General features: G+C 45.6%; 1 protein-coding gene across 2 annotated transcripts in view; it reads right to left on the bottom strand.

Annotated features, from left to right (window-relative positions):
- Positions 1-537: 537 nt before the first annotated feature.
- Positions 538-19,925, bottom strand: part of grin2ab (glutamate receptor, ionotropic, N-methyl D-aspartate 2A, b) — a 94,655-nt gene continuing 75,267 nt past the window's right edge. For both annotated transcript variants that reach the window (XM_046371450.1, XM_046371444.1), the window contains exons 11-20: positions 17,061-17,229; positions 15,368-15,521; positions 13,848-13,973; positions 12,278-12,507; positions 10,962-11,122; positions 9,210-9,397; positions 8,206-8,444; positions 6,436-6,619; positions 5,309-6,086; positions 538-5,221 (exon numbers count right to left, since the gene is read on the bottom strand). In XM_046371450.1, the coding sequence (XP_046227406.1) occupies positions 4,219-5,221; positions 5,309-6,086; positions 6,436-6,619; positions 8,206-8,444; positions 9,210-9,397; positions 10,962-11,122; positions 12,278-12,507; positions 13,848-13,973; positions 15,368-15,521; positions 17,061-17,229 (3,232 nt within the window). In that variant the 3' untranslated portion in view covers positions 538-4,218. The remainder of the gene's footprint in view (positions 5,222-5,308; positions 6,087-6,435; positions 6,620-8,205; positions 8,445-9,209; positions 9,398-10,961; positions 11,123-12,277; positions 12,508-13,847; positions 13,974-15,367; positions 15,522-17,060; positions 17,230-19,925) is intronic.

Here is a 19,925-nt window from a genome sequence, read left to right as displayed (position 1 = left end):
AAGTATAAATAAATGATTTATTAGCAATTATTAAATTTAAAAACACCCAGTTTATGGTAATCCTCCTCCTAAGGTAATCCTTAGATAGCGATTTTGGGCTAAGGTACACTTTTGAAGATGTTTATACGTTGCGATTAACAGTTGTATTGCTGGTTAATAACAAACTTCTAAATATTCCATTTAATTTTAATGACAACATTGGCTCAGATCAGATCAAGTCATCATGAATTGTAAAATTTTCTACAGCTTTGACGGGTGACCCATTTGTAAGAGAGAAACCCATAGTCATTAAAGGAACAGTTCAACATTTTGACAAATACACTTTCTCGGGGGGAGTTAGATGAGAGGATTGAAACCACATAGCTTAGTTTAGCTTAGCTTAGCATGAATGGGGAGCCACCAAACATGTTACAGCTTGCTTGTTCTGTGTGAAACAAACATTATTTGTGGTTTGTGTGCCAAACTAAACAACAGCTCCTCTGGTTTCAGCTTCATATCTTTTTTCATAGATAAAAAGATTAATCAAGACCCACACAAGTAGAAAAATGTAACCTTTACTTATTTACAGATTGTACAGAGGTACTGAGTGACAAGGTAGTATTTACAACACAACTAGTAGCTTAGAAACCCCTGAACTTATACACAAGTGAGATACACAGCAGGGAGACCCAGAGGACTACACACCAACGCACTCCTTCCACACTGTACTGTATATAACATGTGCACACCAGGGCCAAACTAAGACCCGTGCTGAGCCTGGGAATATTTTCCACACGTTCCTCAATGGCGGCTGGCGTTGTGCAGGAGCCAGCTGGGCGCCATACTGGTGAAATCACAGGTCAGAAGTCGGGAGCGTTTGAGCATCCGGGGCTCGAGTCCGACATGTCGCGCTAACCACGGTGGAGGGTAGCGTTGGTGCATGTAGCCCAGGGGGTCTACTCAGGGAGAACTCAGGTGTTGCAGCAAAATATGTACCACCAGAAACACAAGCACGTCATGCAATTTCAAAAATCAAAAAAAAAAAAAAAAATAGAAAAAAAAATCCCCAAAAAATAATCAAAGAAAAGGTTTGTGTAAAAATCTCTGTGATGGTGGACACACAAAACTCATTCTTCATGCTCTCGTTAACCACAACAGTACAGACGCAACATGTGTGTGTGTGTTTGCGTGTGTGCGTGTGTTTGTAACTGTGTTTGTGTTATATGAGTAAGAGCCAGGTCAAATGTTATGTGTGGGACGAAGGGAAAAGAGTACAGAAAAGTACACACACGCACACACACACACACACACGCACACACCACAAACAACCTCTCAATACACAGATCATCCTCTGTCTTATATAAATGCCTGCACGGTGTAAAACACACACACACACACACACACACACACAGGCTCGCTCACTCACGCTCAGAGGTGAAACAGCACAGACTCGTAGTGGAAGAGAACCATGTGGGTGGGAGGGGGTTCGTACTAACCACACAGGCTGGACTATCATTATCCATTGAGTGTGATTCACATGAGAGACCCAGCTACGTGTTGCTAGTTAACTGGTTAGTCCGACCGAGGATAGCTAACTAGTCTGCTAACCCAGCAGTGAGGACTGTACAGTGAGGTCCCAACCAACAACACGCCAGAAGGGGGATGGAGGGGGGGAAAATAAAAACACAAGAATCTAAAAACATGCCAGTCTTTTTGTTTTTTTTTTTTTTTTTGAAAGAAGCAGAATTAAAAAGCCACGTTGTTATTGAAATGAATTCAACACTTATTACCATTCAAATCAAACAAACGAAATCAGTTTCTAACATTTAAAACAAATATTTCTCTGTACAGAAGTATAATATTGCAACCTGATATTGTGCATATAACTCACACACCAAACCAAAAGAGGGGCAGTGTTCACCGTTCAAAGGTGCATTTTTTTGTTCACACTGTTTGCATTCTTTGCAGCCAATATATATAGATATATATGTTTGTGTGTGTGTGTGTGTGTGTGTGTGTGTGTGTGTGTGTGTATGTGTGTGTGAAAGAGAGAGAATAAAGAACAGAAAGAAAGAGAATAGAGACAGACGCTCAGCTAATGGGATATCAAGTCCTTTTTCCATCAAAATCCTTGTGCTCAAAAATCAATGCCTTTACTGAGTAGATTATGGATTTCTAGAACACTCATACACACATTGCCAGCTTGTCGAGTGTGTTCGTTTGTGTGTGTGTGTGTGTGAGTGTGTGTGTGAGTGATGCCTCTGTAACGAGTCACTTTACAAACTCTCTGCTCAGCCATGTGACTCTCTGCTGCAACACGGTGCTGTGCTCTCGCCAACAGAGAACCACACAAGTACCAGCTCGTCCAGGAGTATTAATTTGATGAGTAAGTCTGCAACAGCGATACACTCAGTGTCTAAATTCACTACGGAGACATTAAAACGGGTCTCGAGTTCTTTTGTTCAGCACAGAAAGTTATTAGCACTGTATCCTAAGAGAAGCCTGTGCTGAGTTTGATGAGTTCTTACGACTACTGATATTAAGTGATTTCCAAGAATATGCTGAGTTTTAAGCACACGACTGAACTTCTGCTGATATTCAATCTACTGAGTAGAAGGAAGCAGGGAGGGAGCAAAAAGACAAAGGATTTAATTAAGAGAATAAACAAAAGCTGATGTAGGCAGAGGGGAAAAGGCTGGAGGAGGAGGAGCGCTGAGCTCGGAACAGGTTTTAAAAAAGAAGAGAAAGAGTTGGTGTTTGTATACTGCATGATGCTGTACCCATTATCTAACACTGTAAAACTTCTGACCTCACAATGGAAACTAACAGAACTGTGTCCCTAATGGTGCCCTAAAACCCAATGTCAAAGAGAAATAAGAGAAAAGAAAACATCTACCCAGCGAATGATGGAGAATATTCATATTTTTCAGTATAAAAGTGTTTTTGGTCAAACGTCTGTGTTAGGTGGCAGGGTATAAAATCTACAAAGTGCACAAAGAGAAGCTATCTCATAGCTTCGACACACACACACCCACCCTAAACTACTATTCTAGACTACTGCCTATGTGCGTGTGTATGTGTGCATGTGCGTGTGTGTGTGTGTGTGTGTGGGTGTGTATGCGTGTGCATATATGACCCTGTATAGGAGTTTAACTGTAACACAGGGCAGTAGGAAGCATGCAGTATGACCTGAAGGCTAGCTAAGAGAGGAAGCAAAGATGCTATACCGTATGTCTCTAGATCTGGAAACACTGGAACACACACTGTCATCCTCGTAGGCTTTTTACTGGCGGCCATGTTTGGTCCACTTTTTGGAATGTTCAATTAACTGACATCATCAATAACAAACAGTCGGTAGTTTTTACCTTTTCCCTGTGTGTTTGTGTGTGTGTGTGTGTGTGTGTGCGTGTGTGTTCAAGTGTTTGTACATCTGCGGGCAGGAGCTGATACACTTCTCAGACCTATGTCTGGACCAGCTGCCCGCCATCCCAGTCTGGTCTCTTACAAATATAGTAATCTCCATTCAAGTCAAGGATTACTTTAGTGTAGTTTACTACTCTTTAAGCCATGCTGGCAGTGCAGTTTGGAGGCTCAGACAACATACGGGTTGACTGTAGAAATCATAGTGCAACAGGAGAGTCCTGGAGAGGGGCGGGTGTGTTAAGGTGAAATATGTGTGTGTGTGTGTGTGTGTGTGTGCGTGTGCGTGTAATCTCAGAGAGTAAGGGGGGGTCTTCTGAGTCCCCTTCATCTCCAAGAGGCTGGTGAGAGGGCGGGACAAGTCGGCTCTTCGTTCAAACACACTGTCGTTATGTTCCGTCCGGTCCCACTGCTGTCGTTGTGTCCCTCTTACTCCACCAGGAATTCGATCTGTCTTGTCAGACCTATTGTCAGTTTGCGCCTCGTTGCCCACAGCTCGAGGCTAGTACACACTGACACTCACACACACACTCTTCATCTCGCACTGTGCCTCCAGGTGTCCCTGTGGCCCCAGCCCTGCCCTATGGAGGGTGTGATAAAGAAACAATGATTTATTTACTTAGCATCACCACTAACCTTTTAGTCCAGAGCAGAACTTCTTTTCACCATCTTTTCACCGGTGTGTGTGTGTCTGTGTGTGTGTGTGTTTCTGTATATGTGCTTAGAATCAGAGCTGCCTGGTCCGGTCACACACACCTCTTTCTTGCATGCGTGTGTGTTAGTGTGTTTCTGTGAGAGTAAGTGTGTCGCGTGTGACCCTCAGACGTCAGACTCGATGCTGGGCATGCGGCGGTAGAGCCGGGGCCTGTTGCCGCCTGCGCTCGAGGCCCGCGGCGCTGTCACATAGCTCATTGGCTGAGAGGCAGCAGGTGGGACCATGTAGGCAACCACAGGGGGCTCCTGCTGAGGGTAGAACACCTGTTGGTCGACATGGCCGCCATGCTGGTTGTTGTGATGGCTGCCATGGTTACCGAGGGTAAGCGACAGCGGCATTCGTTGCTTATAGAGCTCGTGGGTGGAACTTCTCTGTGGCATGCGCGTGACGGCCTGGGGGGCTGGATCTCGTTGTGCTGTGCCAGGGGCTGACTGGAGGAAAGGATTGTGAGAGGGGCGATCTGGGAAGAGACTCTTAGAGCGCCGCGGCAGGGGCATAGGGGCATCCAGACTATGGTGGTGGGAGGGTGACGGAGACGGTGGGCTGCGGCTGCTGAAGGGACGATCAGAGCGCATTGTGAGAACATTAGCATAGGCCCCCTCGTCCAGGGTCAGCTCCCTCTCCCTATCTCTGTCAGGCAGGCTCAGCCCCCGCAGGTGGGTGTGCTGCTGGGACTGCCGCTCCGGAATGCCGTCCGGAAGCACGTTCTCGTAGGAATGCTGACGACTCAGCTGGAGGTGCTGGGCCGACGAGGAGCTGGGGAGAGGAGACGGCGAGGAAGGGGAGGGCTCGAAGTGGCTGACTAGCCCGTCCCCTTCCCCCACCAGGCCCAGCTCGCTCTGGGGAAGGTAGTGTGTAAACATGTCCCCGCTGTGTGGGTGAGTGTGGGTGTGGGAGTAGTGTGAGTGCAGGTGGTCTTCGCTGATGTCGTACAGGTTTCCCAGGTGGGCGCAGGCGTCGCAGCGGGCCTGAGCCGAGCGGACAGTGTAAAGGCCGGAGTATCCGCTCAGCTTGGTGAGGCAGGAGCGACAGTGACCGGGCCTGACGCCTTGTGTCCCCTGTCCTGCACCTGGAGCGTCGAATGAACCCCCAGCCTTGTCCTTCCCACTGGAGGGAGACAGAATGACACTGATTATACACACAAAAACACTACAACAGTACTTGAAACGAGGTCATTTTTGCCGGACACGATACCTGCTGTGTGTGTAGGTGCTGTATTTCTTGTCCTTCAGGGAGTGCAAGTCAGCCTCAGCGCTGTGACTGTGGTGCAGCAGGCTGGCACTCAGCTGCAAAATGGGTGCGTCTGCCTGGTGGGAGTGTGTGTGCGGGTATGTGCTGTCAGGTGGAAACAGGTCAGGGGGGTAACTGTGGTCATCACCTCCCCCCTGGCTGTCTCGCTGGTAGGGGGGAGCCGACTGGAGACTGGCCTGGTCAGAGTCAATAGAGTAGATCTTGGATCCTCCTCCCCCTCCTCCCCCACCCCTTTTCCTCAGCTGATTGATAGGCTTGAATCCGCCCCTCGCCCCCATGGAATCAGAATCTTTGTGTGATGGCGGCCGGCTGGAGCACTCTGAGATGTCAGAGTGCGGCGGCGGCTCTTCAGGAAGGTAGCGTTGACTCTTCATCTGCGGAGGTCCAGGTCCAGATGCTGCCGTGGGGCTTGTGCCGGGGCCTTGAGATACGACAGTGGGCTGGGTCTTCAGGGTCTCCACGCTTTTCTTCCACAAGGCTCGAGGTTTTGAAGCAGCGCAGGCCTGCCCGGTGAGGCGGGTCTTGCCGTTGTCGTTGGTGATTGACAGCTGGGGCTTGTTGGGGCTGGTCTGAAGAGTGGGACCTTTTTGCTGCACGGGGAATGGCGCAGCGTTGTTGAGGAGGTTTTTGTGTCGTCCGGACAATGACAGGAAACCCTGCGGACCAGCGGCGTTGCTATAGAGACCGGGACCCTTCGGGGGCAGACTATGGAGTGAGTTACCTAGGAGACAAGGAGGGATGCACCTCAGACAGCAGATACAATAGATGGATGTTTCGATGGATGCCCAGCCAGTCAGCTGATACATTATCTACTGCTCTGGCAGGTCGTGTATACCCACTAATGTGTTTCTAATCATGAGGCGAGCTTGCACATGACAGTCAATCACATTACAGTCAGGAGTCCAAAACAAGGTGAAGGGAGTCACCTTTAGATGCGTACACCTCATAATGAAAGCAGTGCAACCTGTCAGCAATGCTGCCACGTTCACCTGCTCCATGAGGATGGAGTCTATGAGTTTTGATATTAGTATTGTTCAAAATATACATTGTATGTAACAAAGTCATAGTACCTTTCCCTGTCATCGCATCTAGGAGGCTCGGCTGCAAGAGGACAGTGTTGCGTTTGGGAGAAGACAAAGCCACGGACTTGGCGGACTTGAGCAGATGCAGCATGTTGGCTTGAGGACTGAAGTCGAGTTCGGGATTCTTTTTCTTCATGTCTATATGAACACCATGGATGCAGCTCCATATTCCCTGAGAGGAGGAGAGGAGGAGAGGAGGAGAGGTGAGGAGAGGAGGAAAAAAGGAGGGGAGAGATAAAAGAGATAATAGAAATTAATTCCCAACTCAATGACTTCACAAAAAGAAAGTCCAAACATGCACAACACTAATTTCCTTGTGCGGTAAATTAAGGGAGACCTCTACATCCTTTTCTCCAGAGCGTTTACGGCAAACCTTAACCTCATTTTGTTCTGTAATGTGGCTGGAAGAGATAATCGCCACTTTTTTAGATGAACTGCTCATAGAGGCGCCTGGAAAATTAAATTTAGGTGATGATGTCACTGGAGGGGGCCTTTGAGTGCAAGGAGATGTTCTTCCTGGAGCCACTTAACCTCCAGCATCGCTGCTCTGACGGCGTGTGCACACCGAGACACACACACACACACACACACACACTCTTTTTGTAAAACACTTAATGTGTGAAATGCTGTTCGTCTGGAATAAAAGCCCTGCCTAACACAGCGACATGACATATGAATAATGAAAGAATGGTCTGTCTGTGTGTGCCCATTTCTGTTTTGTGTGTGCCTGTTCAGGTTTGCGTATGTGTGTATGTGCATCTGTCTGTGTGCCCCGTGTGTATGTGTGTGTGTGTGTGTGTGTATGTGTGTGTGTGTGTGTGTGTGTGTAAGAGGTGGACAGAGAGAGCTCCCTGTGCGTATCTATACGAGTGTGTGTCCAAATCATCCTCTCAGCCAGTTCATTCCTCTGCCCTACCATCCAATTCATCCCCGCCTCCTCAGCTGAGCTCTGTAATCACATTATCCCCCTTTTTCCTCGTTTACACATGTGTACAGTCCCGGAGATTTCTTCTGTATCTTAACAGCGACTACTGTGTCACACAAGTGCACACACAGGCACACCCACACAGATTTGTATTTTCTCTTAACTATAACATTCATGTGAGTTTCAAACACTTTCACACGACTGCCAGTCCTTCTACGCACATTCCTGTTCATCCTGCATTTTCACCACATCTGAAGAACCATGAAGATTAGGCAAATTAGACAGATGAAGGATTAAGAATAGACTGCTTTGTTTTTTTGTTTTTTTCTGGCACACAGGACAGCTACAAAGTAATCATTCTGGTAATGTACTGTGTGATGTTTGAATCGATGCAGTCAAACACCAAACGGCTTGACGGCTGTCTGCAAAGTCACAGCAATGTGTTGATTTTTTAACTGTTTTTATTGCCATTCTGTGTGATTAGCCCAATTTCTTTCTTTATCTCATTTTCTTTTGCAAGTCAGCCTTAATGGCGAAATGTCGATAACATTGCAATAAATTCCCATCTTGACTCCTAATACTGATATTGACCCAACGCTTCTGAATCAATGCTCAGTTGTTGCACTCTTGAGGACATGTGTTTGAGCATAGAGCATAGCATAGCATTCGGCTCTGCAAATTAACAGCAACATCTTGAAGTACCACCTCAGAAGAAGAGAGGGAAGAACAGCTACCCAGGAACCAAAACTGGATTGTGTCCCTGCAGTCAGAACGCAGGGGAAAGTTTCTGGAGAGGTTTCAGCAGTGGTGAAGATTTATTTCCTTTTCCTCACCCTGCTGATAGTGAAGAGCAGCCCAGGCCTCCCAGAGCAGACACCTGTGAAGCAGTATCTCAGCCTCCAGTAGAAAAGGTGCTCAGAGATGAAGGTGAGGATGGAGAGGCCCATGGCTGTGGCCAGCATGTAGAAGACACCTGCCATGTTGTCCACGTCCAGCTGGCTGGACATTACCTCGTTCTTCTCGTTGTGGCAGATCCCAGTCAGCCACTGGGCCTCCAGCTCCTCCATCTCGCCTGTGGGAAAGGGTGGAGAAAAAGGCAAAATGAAGGGTTTAAGATGGCAGCAGGTTGGGGCGAGGAGAGAGGAATAAGGAGAGAGAGAAAAAGAGAGGGAAGGGATGGGATGTAGAGAGAATAAGAGAGGTGTGGAAGAAAAAAGAGGCATATCATTAAGAGGGAAGATGAAGAGCAGAAGGGGAGGGAGGTGAAGTGGCAAATAGATCGTAATGGAAAGGAGGCAGGAGGTGGAATGAAAAAAAGGGTTGTAGGAGGAGGGAGATGAATTGATAGTGATGGAGTGATAAGGAAAGATGGGAGGAATTATTATCAGAGTGTAGTGTGCCTGTGTGTCGCATGCGCATGCGGGTGTTTGCCCTGAATAAAACGGCCGGGTGTAAAGTGAAGCGCTTTAGTGGTTTCAGCAGTTTGATTTCTGTCTGGCTCATTCTCTTTCTTCCATTCGCACCATCTCACAGCTTATTATACAGAACAATCTGGAGGAGTAAACATACCAGGACATGGTGGACACACACACACACACACACGGACACACAAACCCACACAGAGTAATGATGATGAAATGGTGTGTTAAGACTAGCCCCTGATAGCTTTCTGACAGAGAGGAGGGTAGGAGGGAGTGTTGGGGGGGGGGAGGAAGGAGGGAAAGCTGAGCAATGGCCCAACTGTAATAACGCTAAACGCCTGCAACCACTTAGAAATTTAAACTGGAAGGCAGAGTGACTGAGAGGGTGCAGAAGTGGATGCCTGGGAGCGTCTCACCATCTCCTATGATGCCCAGTATGGCCAGATCAACCAGGCGTTTCCAGTAGGATCCTTTCTGCAGGGCGATGCCATAACCTGTGGTGGCAAAGATGTAACCGCTGCCGATGGTGACCAGCTTACAGCCGTCGTCTCTGCCCGCCATGTAGTTCAGCACGGCAGCGTCGTAAATGAAAGCATCCAGTTTTCTGTGAGAGAACCACATGTTCAGGATTTATGTGTGTGTTATGTGTGTCTGTGGGGTGGGACCCTCATGAATCTGAGGGGTCATGACTTCATCTGAGAGGGTAGAATTTCAAGAACACGAAAACAAATCTAGATACTTTGGTTTATTTCTTCTCATTTTCCTGACATACTGATTATTAATACTAATATTAGTTTTCAAGATATTTTCTAGATAGTTTTTGCTTATTCCTCATGCAACATGCCATCAGGTCAGCGGCTTATGAAGGGACGTATTTTTGTCTTATGTCTCTTCCTGTCTCCCGAGTCGAGTCCAGCTCAGTTGGTTTTACTCCCGACTCAGCTTGGACTCGGGCTGTGAATGAGAGAAATGGCCTCTGATGTGCATGCTGGTACAGTAAAAATTCACACACGAGGATGTCTTTGTTCGCACGGAGATATAATCTTTTACTCGCAGGTTTTGTCATTATTCTGACATGTCAAGCTGAATTCAACCTCAGGGGCCACAATCTGTAACTGACGCCACAATCCCCCTGTGTGGGCCTGATACGTCTGAGCTCAGCAGAAACCTAAGCTTGATGTATTGCTGTTAACTGAACACAATATAACAATGAGTCTATGCCATCAGCCTGCATAGTAGCAGAACCTCGTTTTTAACTTCAATAAGTACGAAAAATACGTTTTGTTATATAACCCGCTGAATACTCAGTGGTGCTAAGCAGAACCTTGGGCCTCTTCACATTAGACATGCATGTATGTAAGTAAAACACTTTGAATTAAGCTGTTCACCGAAGGTCATATGTTAAACATTCGCAGTGGACGTGCTGTTTGAAAATCACAGATTCAGGCCATTCAGTGAGTTCACACAGCATTTGAAAACAACACGCAGCAGATTCATTTTAAACCTGCCTGTTTCACAACTAAAATTTTGACTTCAGCTCCGACTTTCTTCTTGGTAAACAACTGATTTGGCTGAAGGACCGGATTAAACAGACGATTCTGCTGAACGCATTAATTACTTTAGGTTTGATGTTGTATAAGCAATGCCAAACACATAAGGTACAAGAAAGAAACCTTTTCTATTCGATATGCAGTATCAATGAAGTAATTGCAGTGAGGAAAAAAAGCAAAAAAATACATTTGGTGAAAACACCGTAAAGATCAAAGCACATAAAATTAATGAACAAATAAAAAGCACTGCAGTCATCCCTCCATTACTGTGTGTTTAGGAGGGAGAATAAAGGTAGCAAACTCCACAACAAATTACACTCTCCTTGTTTTGGCAGCTCCCTCTTTTCAGCAGCAACGAGACTCAATAATGAGCACTTGCAGACGCCGTTTGCATTTTACTGTCAGTGACAGAAACACTGAGCACAGTTACTGCAGTATTTTAGCATAAGCGAGTGCTGGTCCCCATGGGGCCCGGTTTCTGTGTGATGTAATGTTTTTTTTTTTTGTTTGTTTGTTTTCACATGCTCTTAAATATACACCCTGGCTGCAAACAGAATTAGCCTCTCAGGTATAATAAATCTCAACTTGATGTGAGTTGGCTTGACAAGTTTACAGTACCCAGTCTTGAGGCTGACCAGCGCATCCTGCACGCCACTCTGATGGTATTTGGTCATGTACTGATGCATATCTGGATAGTTCTTCCTGATGTTGCGCTCTGTGCTGCCGTTAGGAACAGTCCCAAAGCGAAATGGAGGGGAATAGGAGTATGGACTCTGAAACTGCAGGGAGAGAAAAGAGGAGAGTAAGAGATACAGATTGTTTATGGTGGGAATAGTCAGAAGGAGACAGGAGCACAAAAAAAAAAGAAAATCAAAACAGACGCGAGTGGCAACGAGCGGGTGCCACGCCGATAGTGAGCATTTTCATACTTGTTCCTTATTTAACTGACAAGAAGCACCATATGCATGAATGGCCACATTTTTTGGCAAGTGCGACTTGACTATTTGGGGATTCGAACTCTGGAACTTTATATCCCCACCCCCATCACCACCTCTTTTTGCAAATCAAAACCAAATTTTATACAATTAATTGACTATGACTGGAAGACATGTGGAAATGATCTTTTGGCATGTGTAGCGCCAACCCCCCGTGGCAGAATACTCCAGGACTGCGCATCAAAGCCTGGACCAAGTGTCCGAACACGTGCATCACGTGGTCAAAACAGCTGATTTTCACGTACAAACATTTATGTAAAACTGAACTGAAGGGTCACTCATAGTGCAAAACGTCAGCAGTGTGATACAACAGGATCCCAGCAGCCAGAACTGCTTGACCTCCTGATTAAAAACCCGATAAAAACGAAGAAGCTAAAGCACAAACAGCACAAGGGAGCGCCAGTGAGAAGAGACAAAGTAAGAGGAGAGGGAGGGCAAGAAAGGAAACAAAAGTTAGAGGGGGAGCAAAAGTGTCAAAATGAAGGAGAGACACACAGTGAGGAGGAAGGAGGGAGGAGGAAGAGTGAAGAGTGACAAGAAGAGACAGAGGAGCGAGGAGGAGGGAGAGACAGTGGAGTGGACTCATCAGTCATCATCATTGTGTGTCCAGTCTAGCGTAAGACTGGCTGGGGTTCTGCTGACACTGCCAGCCTCTGCAAACTACACACACACACACACACACACACACACGTCTTTGATCTGTGCAGCCTGCGTTTGTGTGAGTCTGTGTGTGCCCCTGGGTCTGCTGTGCTGGCAGTGTTAGTGTGGTGACAGCTACGGCCAGAGGGTTTGGGCTGTTGAAGCCCAAGGGCACTCCCTGGAGAGTCCTGTCTGGCCGCAGGGCTGGCATCCATTACAAGAGCAACCCTGACTGTGAATGTGTTTAGTTTCTTCTGTGTGTGTGTGTGTGTGTGTGTGTCCACACGTGTGTAATCCCACCTTCTTGTCAGACAGTCCGGTGACTTGGTCCACAAACTCTTCCTGGATCATGAAGGCAGCCAGGTTGGCAGTGTAGGAGGCCAGGAAGATGACGGCAAAGAAGGCCCACACTGACACGATGAACTTACTGGTGGTGCCCTTTGGGTTCTGCACGGGCACAGAGTTGTTAAACACCAGACCCCACAGCAGCCATATGGCCTTACCGATGGTGAACGACGGACCATGTGGGTCTGAGAGAGAGAGAGAGAGAGAGGCAGAAACAAATAAATAAGAGAAAGTGCGCAAAAAAGATGAAGTGCTGAGAACCAAGAAAGGCACAGTAAACCTCAAACTCATATTTTCAGCTGATGGCAAGAGGCCGATTTCGAGGTTAACAACAAATGTGCATACACGCCACCGTCCTTTTAACTACAAAAATCTTCCCAAAGAAAAATTAAAGTAAGTCCTGTGACCCAGTTTGAGGTCATCATGCTTCCTTCAGAGAGGTGACACTCTAAATACAAATGTAATGTGACAGTATTACTGGCGTTGATTTTTATTCTTGCCTACAGCTCACAAATTTTGATTGTGGACAACAGACATTTGCTTGGGTTACAAGTCTAATCAGTAGGTGAAAAGCAAAGCTTCTTTTGAAGAAGAAGAAGAAGAATCAGCTTTATTGACAGTATATATATTTTTACATACACACACTGAATTCGTCTTCTGCATTTGACCCATCCTTAGTTGAACGCACACATGCAACACCTGGCAAATTACATGCAGTGAAACACACACAGGAGCAGTGGGCAGCGTCAAGCACCCGGGGAGCAAATTGGGGTTAAGTGCCTTGCTCAAGGGCACATCGGCCGGCTAATGGAGGAGAGGAGCAACTTGGTCAACTTGATCGACTTTTACCGCATCAAACGAGTGGTTAAGCTGTGTACCACAGATTTGAGTTTGAGTCTCACCCTCGTCTCCCCTCGTCTCCCGTCTGGCTGTCTGTTGGAGGGATCTTGCTCTCTTTGAACAGACACACACTAGCTGTTTGTGCAACGCTAAGCTAACTGTCTGCTAGACAAGAGTGAGTTATGAATCTTCTCATCAAACAGTTGGCTAGAAAGCAAATAAGTGTATTTCCCAACATGCTGAACTAGAAATAAAAGTGAAAAAAAACAACCTTAAACTGTTCAAAATTTTTATTATTTGTTGTTCAATCGATGTGTAAGCTAAAAGTGAAATCAAAGAAAAACCACAATTCATGTTCCACACCTGGATCAGCCTTTAGCTCATTGAACTGCTGCATTAAGTTAAAAAGTGATTTTGTGTGCACATAACATTAATTCCCAGACTCACAGCCAGCAGGGCAGCTCCGGGTTCTGGTTTTTGATGATGCCTCAGATCACAGTGTTGATGACTGGCTTTAGGACAGACTTGTTAATGCTCTGTAACGCTGACTGAACTGTCTAAAGTCAGAGTAATAACAGGTCACTTCATTGCTCCAGGGGAAACTTGGATAAACCCTTCTTGCTCTGGGGAGGAACGATCGGTGTGGTATTCCTGATCGTGTGTGTGTGTGTGTGTGTGAGCGTACCTTTGCCTTGGGCCAAGTTGCGGTTGAAGCCCAGCGGACTCACGAACTCAAAAAGGAAGACAGCGATGGCTGTGACAATGAGCAGCATCACAAACATCATCACCCACACTGATGCACTGAAGGGCTCTGAGAGGAAGGAGGAAAAGAGAGAGAGAGAGAGAGAGAGAGAGAGGGAGGGAGGGAGGGAGACAGAAAAGGGAGAGCGTTAAGAAGAAACATGAGACAGAGAGACAGACTCAATAAAAGAAAACAGGGACGGGGGGAGATAGAGCGAGGAAAGGATGATAGAGAAGAGACAGAGGAGGGTAAGAACAGGAGACAGACGGAGTGAGAGGAGAGGGAAAGAGGGGAGGAGAGGGAGAGTTAGTCACAGAGAGTTTGACGGAGCACATTTCCATATTTCTCATTATTCCCTTGGATGAGAGCTGAGAGAGGGAGAGGCCCGGGGCGGGGGAGATGGTAGAGAAAAGGGGGAGAGAGAAGGAGAGAGAGAGAGAGAGAGAGAGACGGAGGGGGAGAGGGAAGAACCAAACTCCAAGTGATCTGATGTGCCCTGCTGTGGGCATGTGTGTGTGATCTGTGCGTGTGTGTGTGTGAGTCTGCATCTGTTTGGTGTGCAGCAGGGCAGGAGTTCAGAGAGCGGGATGAGTGCCAGGGATGCTGAACCCAGACAAATTGTACGTGTGTGTGTGTGTGCGCATGTGTCGCTGTATGTGTAAGTATGTGACTGCCAGGGTTAGCCAACCCTGAGAGATTGTGCACTGAGGTGCCTCTAATATGAGCGCGAGAGATACTGAACCGTCACTGATACCCTGGCCCAGGCTCAACACACACTCACTTACTCGCACACACACACATACATACAATTCACTTTCATAAAAATACACACACAAAGCATTCACCCCTTAACATACATACGGCCAAAGCACAATCATTCTCCACACACACTTAATTCAATGCACAAACGTCATAATAAATTCCCACACTATCACACACACTTCTTTTTTTTTCCTCTCTCTCTCACACACACACACACTGACACATGGCTTGATACACAGGGACCAACACACGCATGGTCCAATACATCCCCTCGCTCCCCGTCTCGCTCCAATGACAATACAAGACATTAGGCGAGCGCAGAGGAGCGCTTCAGTTTCTAGTCATCTGAACAACTGGAGGAAGAACGAGGAGGAGGAGGAGGAGGAGGAGGAGAGAGGAGAGTATTGAGAATGCTTTGTCTGAGCTGACTTTTCAAAAACAGCTGGCACACTCCACTTCCTCTGCTCTGCTAGAAATATTAATGTGCTTAGGGTGTTGAGGCCCAGATAAAGTCAGGGTACAAGTGGAGTTTGGCCAGCACGTATTGTCTGAATAAAATATTCCATTTTATGTGCCAACATGTAAGCACCTCCTTTTTCTCTGCTCTCCCCTCATCACTGGGGGACAGATGGAGAAAAGGAAGAGGGAGAAATGGAAAGAAAGGAAATTTATGGCTGAGGAAGTGAAAAAGAAAGACTCACCGAGGAAGGCGGAGGGAGAGACGGTCCCATTGCTGCGAGACACCATGACGCTGATGCCCGTCTCCACGAAGGGCACAGAGAAGTCAATGACCTCTGACCTCTCCTCATTGATGGTCAATGATCCGACTGCCATCACCGCCTTCTTATAAACCACCTGGTGGACAGAGAAGCAGAGTTACAGCGAGAGCATGACTCACTTCCTACGCTGACAGAGATAAATATAGTGAGCTCTGTAAATATTTGGACAACACGAGACAAGTCCTCTTAGATATGTTCCTCCTTTTTTATTTTGGATATGAAACATCACAGTGACTTGGGGTATAAGCACAGAATGTCATCTGTAGTTGGAGGGCATTTTCAGCCATATCCGATGAAAAGAAACAATACAGCTGTCTTTTTCATTGGTGCCACCATTTCTGGGTGTCTGAATGTATTCTGACAGTCTGGGATTCTGCTTACACAGATGTCATTTCTAGTATGGAGTAAAACGTTATTTTTGTTGTTGTTGTTGTTGTTTTTCCCCCTAGATTTAATTGTCTGAAAGCTTCCAGCGGTCTGCTCCCGTAAACGTTACCACAATCTACGGATCATAATGTCGGTTCCCATTATCAGAAGTTTAACGTTTCAGTTTCAACCTTTAAGTACTTTACTGTGGCAGCGCTTGGCTTTAATTCAATCTGACTGAATAAATCATTTCCAGAAAAGATAAACGACAGCAATCAAGTAAGCCTAGAGGTATCCAGCTCCTGTTGAACAGCTGTGTAATCCAAACCCTCAAGTAGGAAATATTATTGACCGTATAAATTACAGGGATATAATTAAAGAGTGTGACTTAATGATGACAAATTTGCTTTTTGTGGTGTACACAAAAAAAGCAAAACACGCTGTGTCTCAAGGCTTCGTTTACAATCGGGTCACAAATTCCAGCTCCAAAGGATAAGACTGGCAATATTTCACATTTTTCTTAAAGTCAACAAATCCCATGAAAAGACCAGAACCAACCGTGAATTGATTCTTCTAACAAGTATTGTCTCTGTATGCAGTGCCTGATATTATTTCTGTGTGCTAGAGACCTCCATTGTTGACTAAAAACTATTAAAGACACATCAACAAATGGGCTTAGTGCTGAGGGCCAAAAGACGGTAGGGAATTTGTGTTGTGTTTATTGTGTTGTGTAAGCCCAAATAAAAAGAAAAAAAAGAATGACATCATATGTCATATGCTTTAATGACTAAATTTGACAATACTTTGATGTAGGGTTCAACTAAATGATCTGAATGATCTAATATGTCTTTTGTAAATTATTAGGGAGAGAGTTTAAAAAAATAGTGTATGCTAATTTTCTTTCTTGCAGAGGCTTAGATAAGAGGATCAGTCCGAGAGCCAGCACCCGGTTAGCTTAGCATAAATACTGGAAGCAACAGCTGGAAGACATAATGTGTTATTAGTAAGCTTCAGAGATGCTGATGGGTGGTTTTTTGCACAGTTGGACAGAATCAGGGAAGCTATTTCCCCCTGTTCAGGTCTTCATGTTAAAGTAAACTAAATCGGTCTCCTGCAGCAGCTTCATATTCACTGCACAGACATGAAAGTCGTATTGATCTTCTCATCTAGCTTGGCAAAAAGGGAAATATATTTCCCAATAATTACACAGATAGACAGAGAGCCAGACTGATAATGGTATTGTAAGTACCTCTCCAACCATGCCGTTCCACACGTTGTTTATCTTCTTGCCATGTTTTCCATTTGTGACCAGGTAGAGGTCATAAGTAAACTTGACGTTCCGAGCTATCTTCTTCAGGATGTCAATGCAGAATCCCTTGCAGCACTGCTTAATGTAGGCACCTCCTGATGTGCTGTTACTACAACACACACAAGCACAAACACAATTAGGTCATATTTTTGTATCAGAAGACATTTTCAGTGTTATGCAGGCGAGTGTGTGAAGTGTGAGTGTAACTGTACTCTTGCAGCCTGCTCGATCCACATCTGGTGCTTCCATCAAACTGTAAAACTAGAGTTATGACAGTGCAGAGTAACCATAAATACAGCTGAAGGGCAGAGAGAGCTTGTATGATGTGTGTGTGTGTGTTTCCCATAGTGCCTGAAAACACAGGGGTACTGAGCAGATGCTGTCGGGCTTTAAATAGACCCGGACTGTGCAGAACAACCAACCCACATGATTAAAATATCAGCTGTCCTTCCCCTCGTCTTTCCTAATTTCTTAACGCTGTCCTTTTCTCCCTCCCTCCTGTGTGTCTGCCTGATTCTGTCCAGAAGGAGGTACCTCTCCAAAACCCATAGCGTACCCACACACCGACTGCACCGCAGCCACGCAGGCAGTGCAGGATGCACAGAAAGGAAACGGATGTTTAAGTAAACTTTACTGACAGCCGTCCCTGAGGACCTCGGAGCAGGCAACTGAAAGCTGAATTGTTGGATCAAATGATTCTCATAATCTATTAAACCCTACCAGCATTTTCAAAAGTATTTCCATGAAAAATTTATTCCATTCCCATGTCAGTGATCTCCAGTGTAGCATGTATGGATCTGAACACTCGGTGACCTTTTCACTCGCCGTTTCAGCTGACGCCAGTTCATGGGAAAAATTCGTAAAGAACTGAGCGATACATACACAGAGAGCTGCTGTCAAAGAACGGAAGCATCAAAGGATTTAAAGATCCTTTAACAACAATCGGCTCTATGTGCAGCACAGCATAAAGTGTGAGTGTGTGTGTGTGTGTGTGTGTATGACAGAAGAAGAGAGAGCATAGTATATATACATACGTGTGTGAATCTACGTATGTACAGTATGTGCCCCAGGTGTTCTAATGCACACATACTGTATACATTAGCTTTTCCCAGCTGAGCTCCACTCTGTGTCCTTATGTCTCTATGTAAACACACACACACACACACACACACACACACACACACACACACACACACACACAGCAAGACTCCCAGAGATGCACATACATGCATCTGTTTGATTCATGTCACACTTCTGTAACAACAAACACACACAAATAAAACGAAAGTAGTGACTGAGTAAATGTAGCACTTATGGATGGTTGGGTGAACGGCACGCATGTATGGACGCACGGATGGTTGGACGCACGGATGGCTGGACGCAGAAACGGCAAATGTAACGTAAATGAAGGCCTCGGAGTGACTGGTCACCTTGGCCTGTGACCCCTCAGACTCACCCAGCGATCGCTTCGGACGAAGGGTTGACTAACGAGGTCACGAGTTAAACCTTCCATCCATCTCATCGTCAGCGCCTACAGTGCTGGGAATCAGTGACTACGCGGATCAGGAAATCAGTGGCTGTTGAGTTGCATTTCCTGTGTCTGTCTTCTCGAGTCCATCTGACACACAAGCTTTTGATATGATGGATTCTGTTCTGTTCTGTTCCTCCTCTGCGGCTAGCGATGACTAACCTTATCCCTTCTTATCCTGTTCTAACTTAACCTAATTGCTGTGCTGAAAAATGCAGCTATTGATTGTTAAATTCTGACATTCATTGAAATTATGACAATAAAGCTGCCACTCGTGATTAGAATATAACGAGTAAATATGGCCATGTGATCAAGCAGACACGATACAGACCCAATACTGATCCGACGACAAATAAACTTGCAACAATAGTGATTAATGTTTTTTTGGGTTTTTTTTTTACTGTGAACTGGCTGTACAAAGATGAGCTACACTGAACACATGAGCAGAGAGACACAACGCTGCCTCGTCTTGTCACGGAGACACTGTCATTGAGGTGTCCACACATAGCAGATAATTGGAGCGAAATCCAAGACGCCAAAGAGTCTTTTCCCTGTGAAATTTTTACTTTTAATGCTATTTGAGGAAATATCTCTGTACTGTTTGTACACGCTGGAAGGCCTGCAGCATATTTGAGCCTTTTAAGTTTTTTTGTTTTTCAAAGGGAAAAGCCCTTTGTATTGTTTGAGAGAAGCGCTAAAGCTTTCTACAGAGCTGATTTTTAAAGGCATACGTCATACACGCAGAAACACACACTGAGCCAGCGTGTGTCAAAGTGTATAGGATGGGGACTTAGAAATTTATAATGTGAAATTATAAATTTAATGTCTAAATTAATTCATAAATGGTTAAGGGGAAAATGTAGAAAAATGTGTGTTTTCTACATAGGAAATTCATGTTTCATCATGGTATGAATACAGCAGTATACTCATTAAAACAAACGTCTCACCGCACGATTGACAATCTGCGGGATGCACCCAAATAAATCTTCCCTCCAACCCTCAATGCACACGACCCAGTGACAACAAAATCCCCCCAGAGGTCCTGTGTCCCTTCCCCTGACAGGTCAGAAAAGGCAACCTACAAAATACTAAGCAAGTAGTTTTAATGTTGTGGCTCAGTGTACTTTATATGTAGTGAGTTGGTGAGCGGGGAGATAGAAAAAATAGTGTCTATGTACATAAAAAATAACCAGATTCGATGAAGCAGCACAACAAATTCAATTTGCGAAATGTTTCCATCCCATTAGCTGATACTGTTATCGTGAACGACTCATTGC

Source organism: Scatophagus argus, chromosome 2 (assembly GCF_020382885.2).
Source record: "Scatophagus argus isolate fScaArg1 chromosome 2, fScaArg1.pri, whole genome shotgun sequence".
Classification (NCBI taxonomy): Eukaryota; Metazoa; Chordata; class Actinopteri; family Scatophagidae; genus Scatophagus; species Scatophagus argus.
Note: the sequence above shows the minus strand (reverse complement) of the source record. Positions and strands in the feature narration are given on the sequence as shown.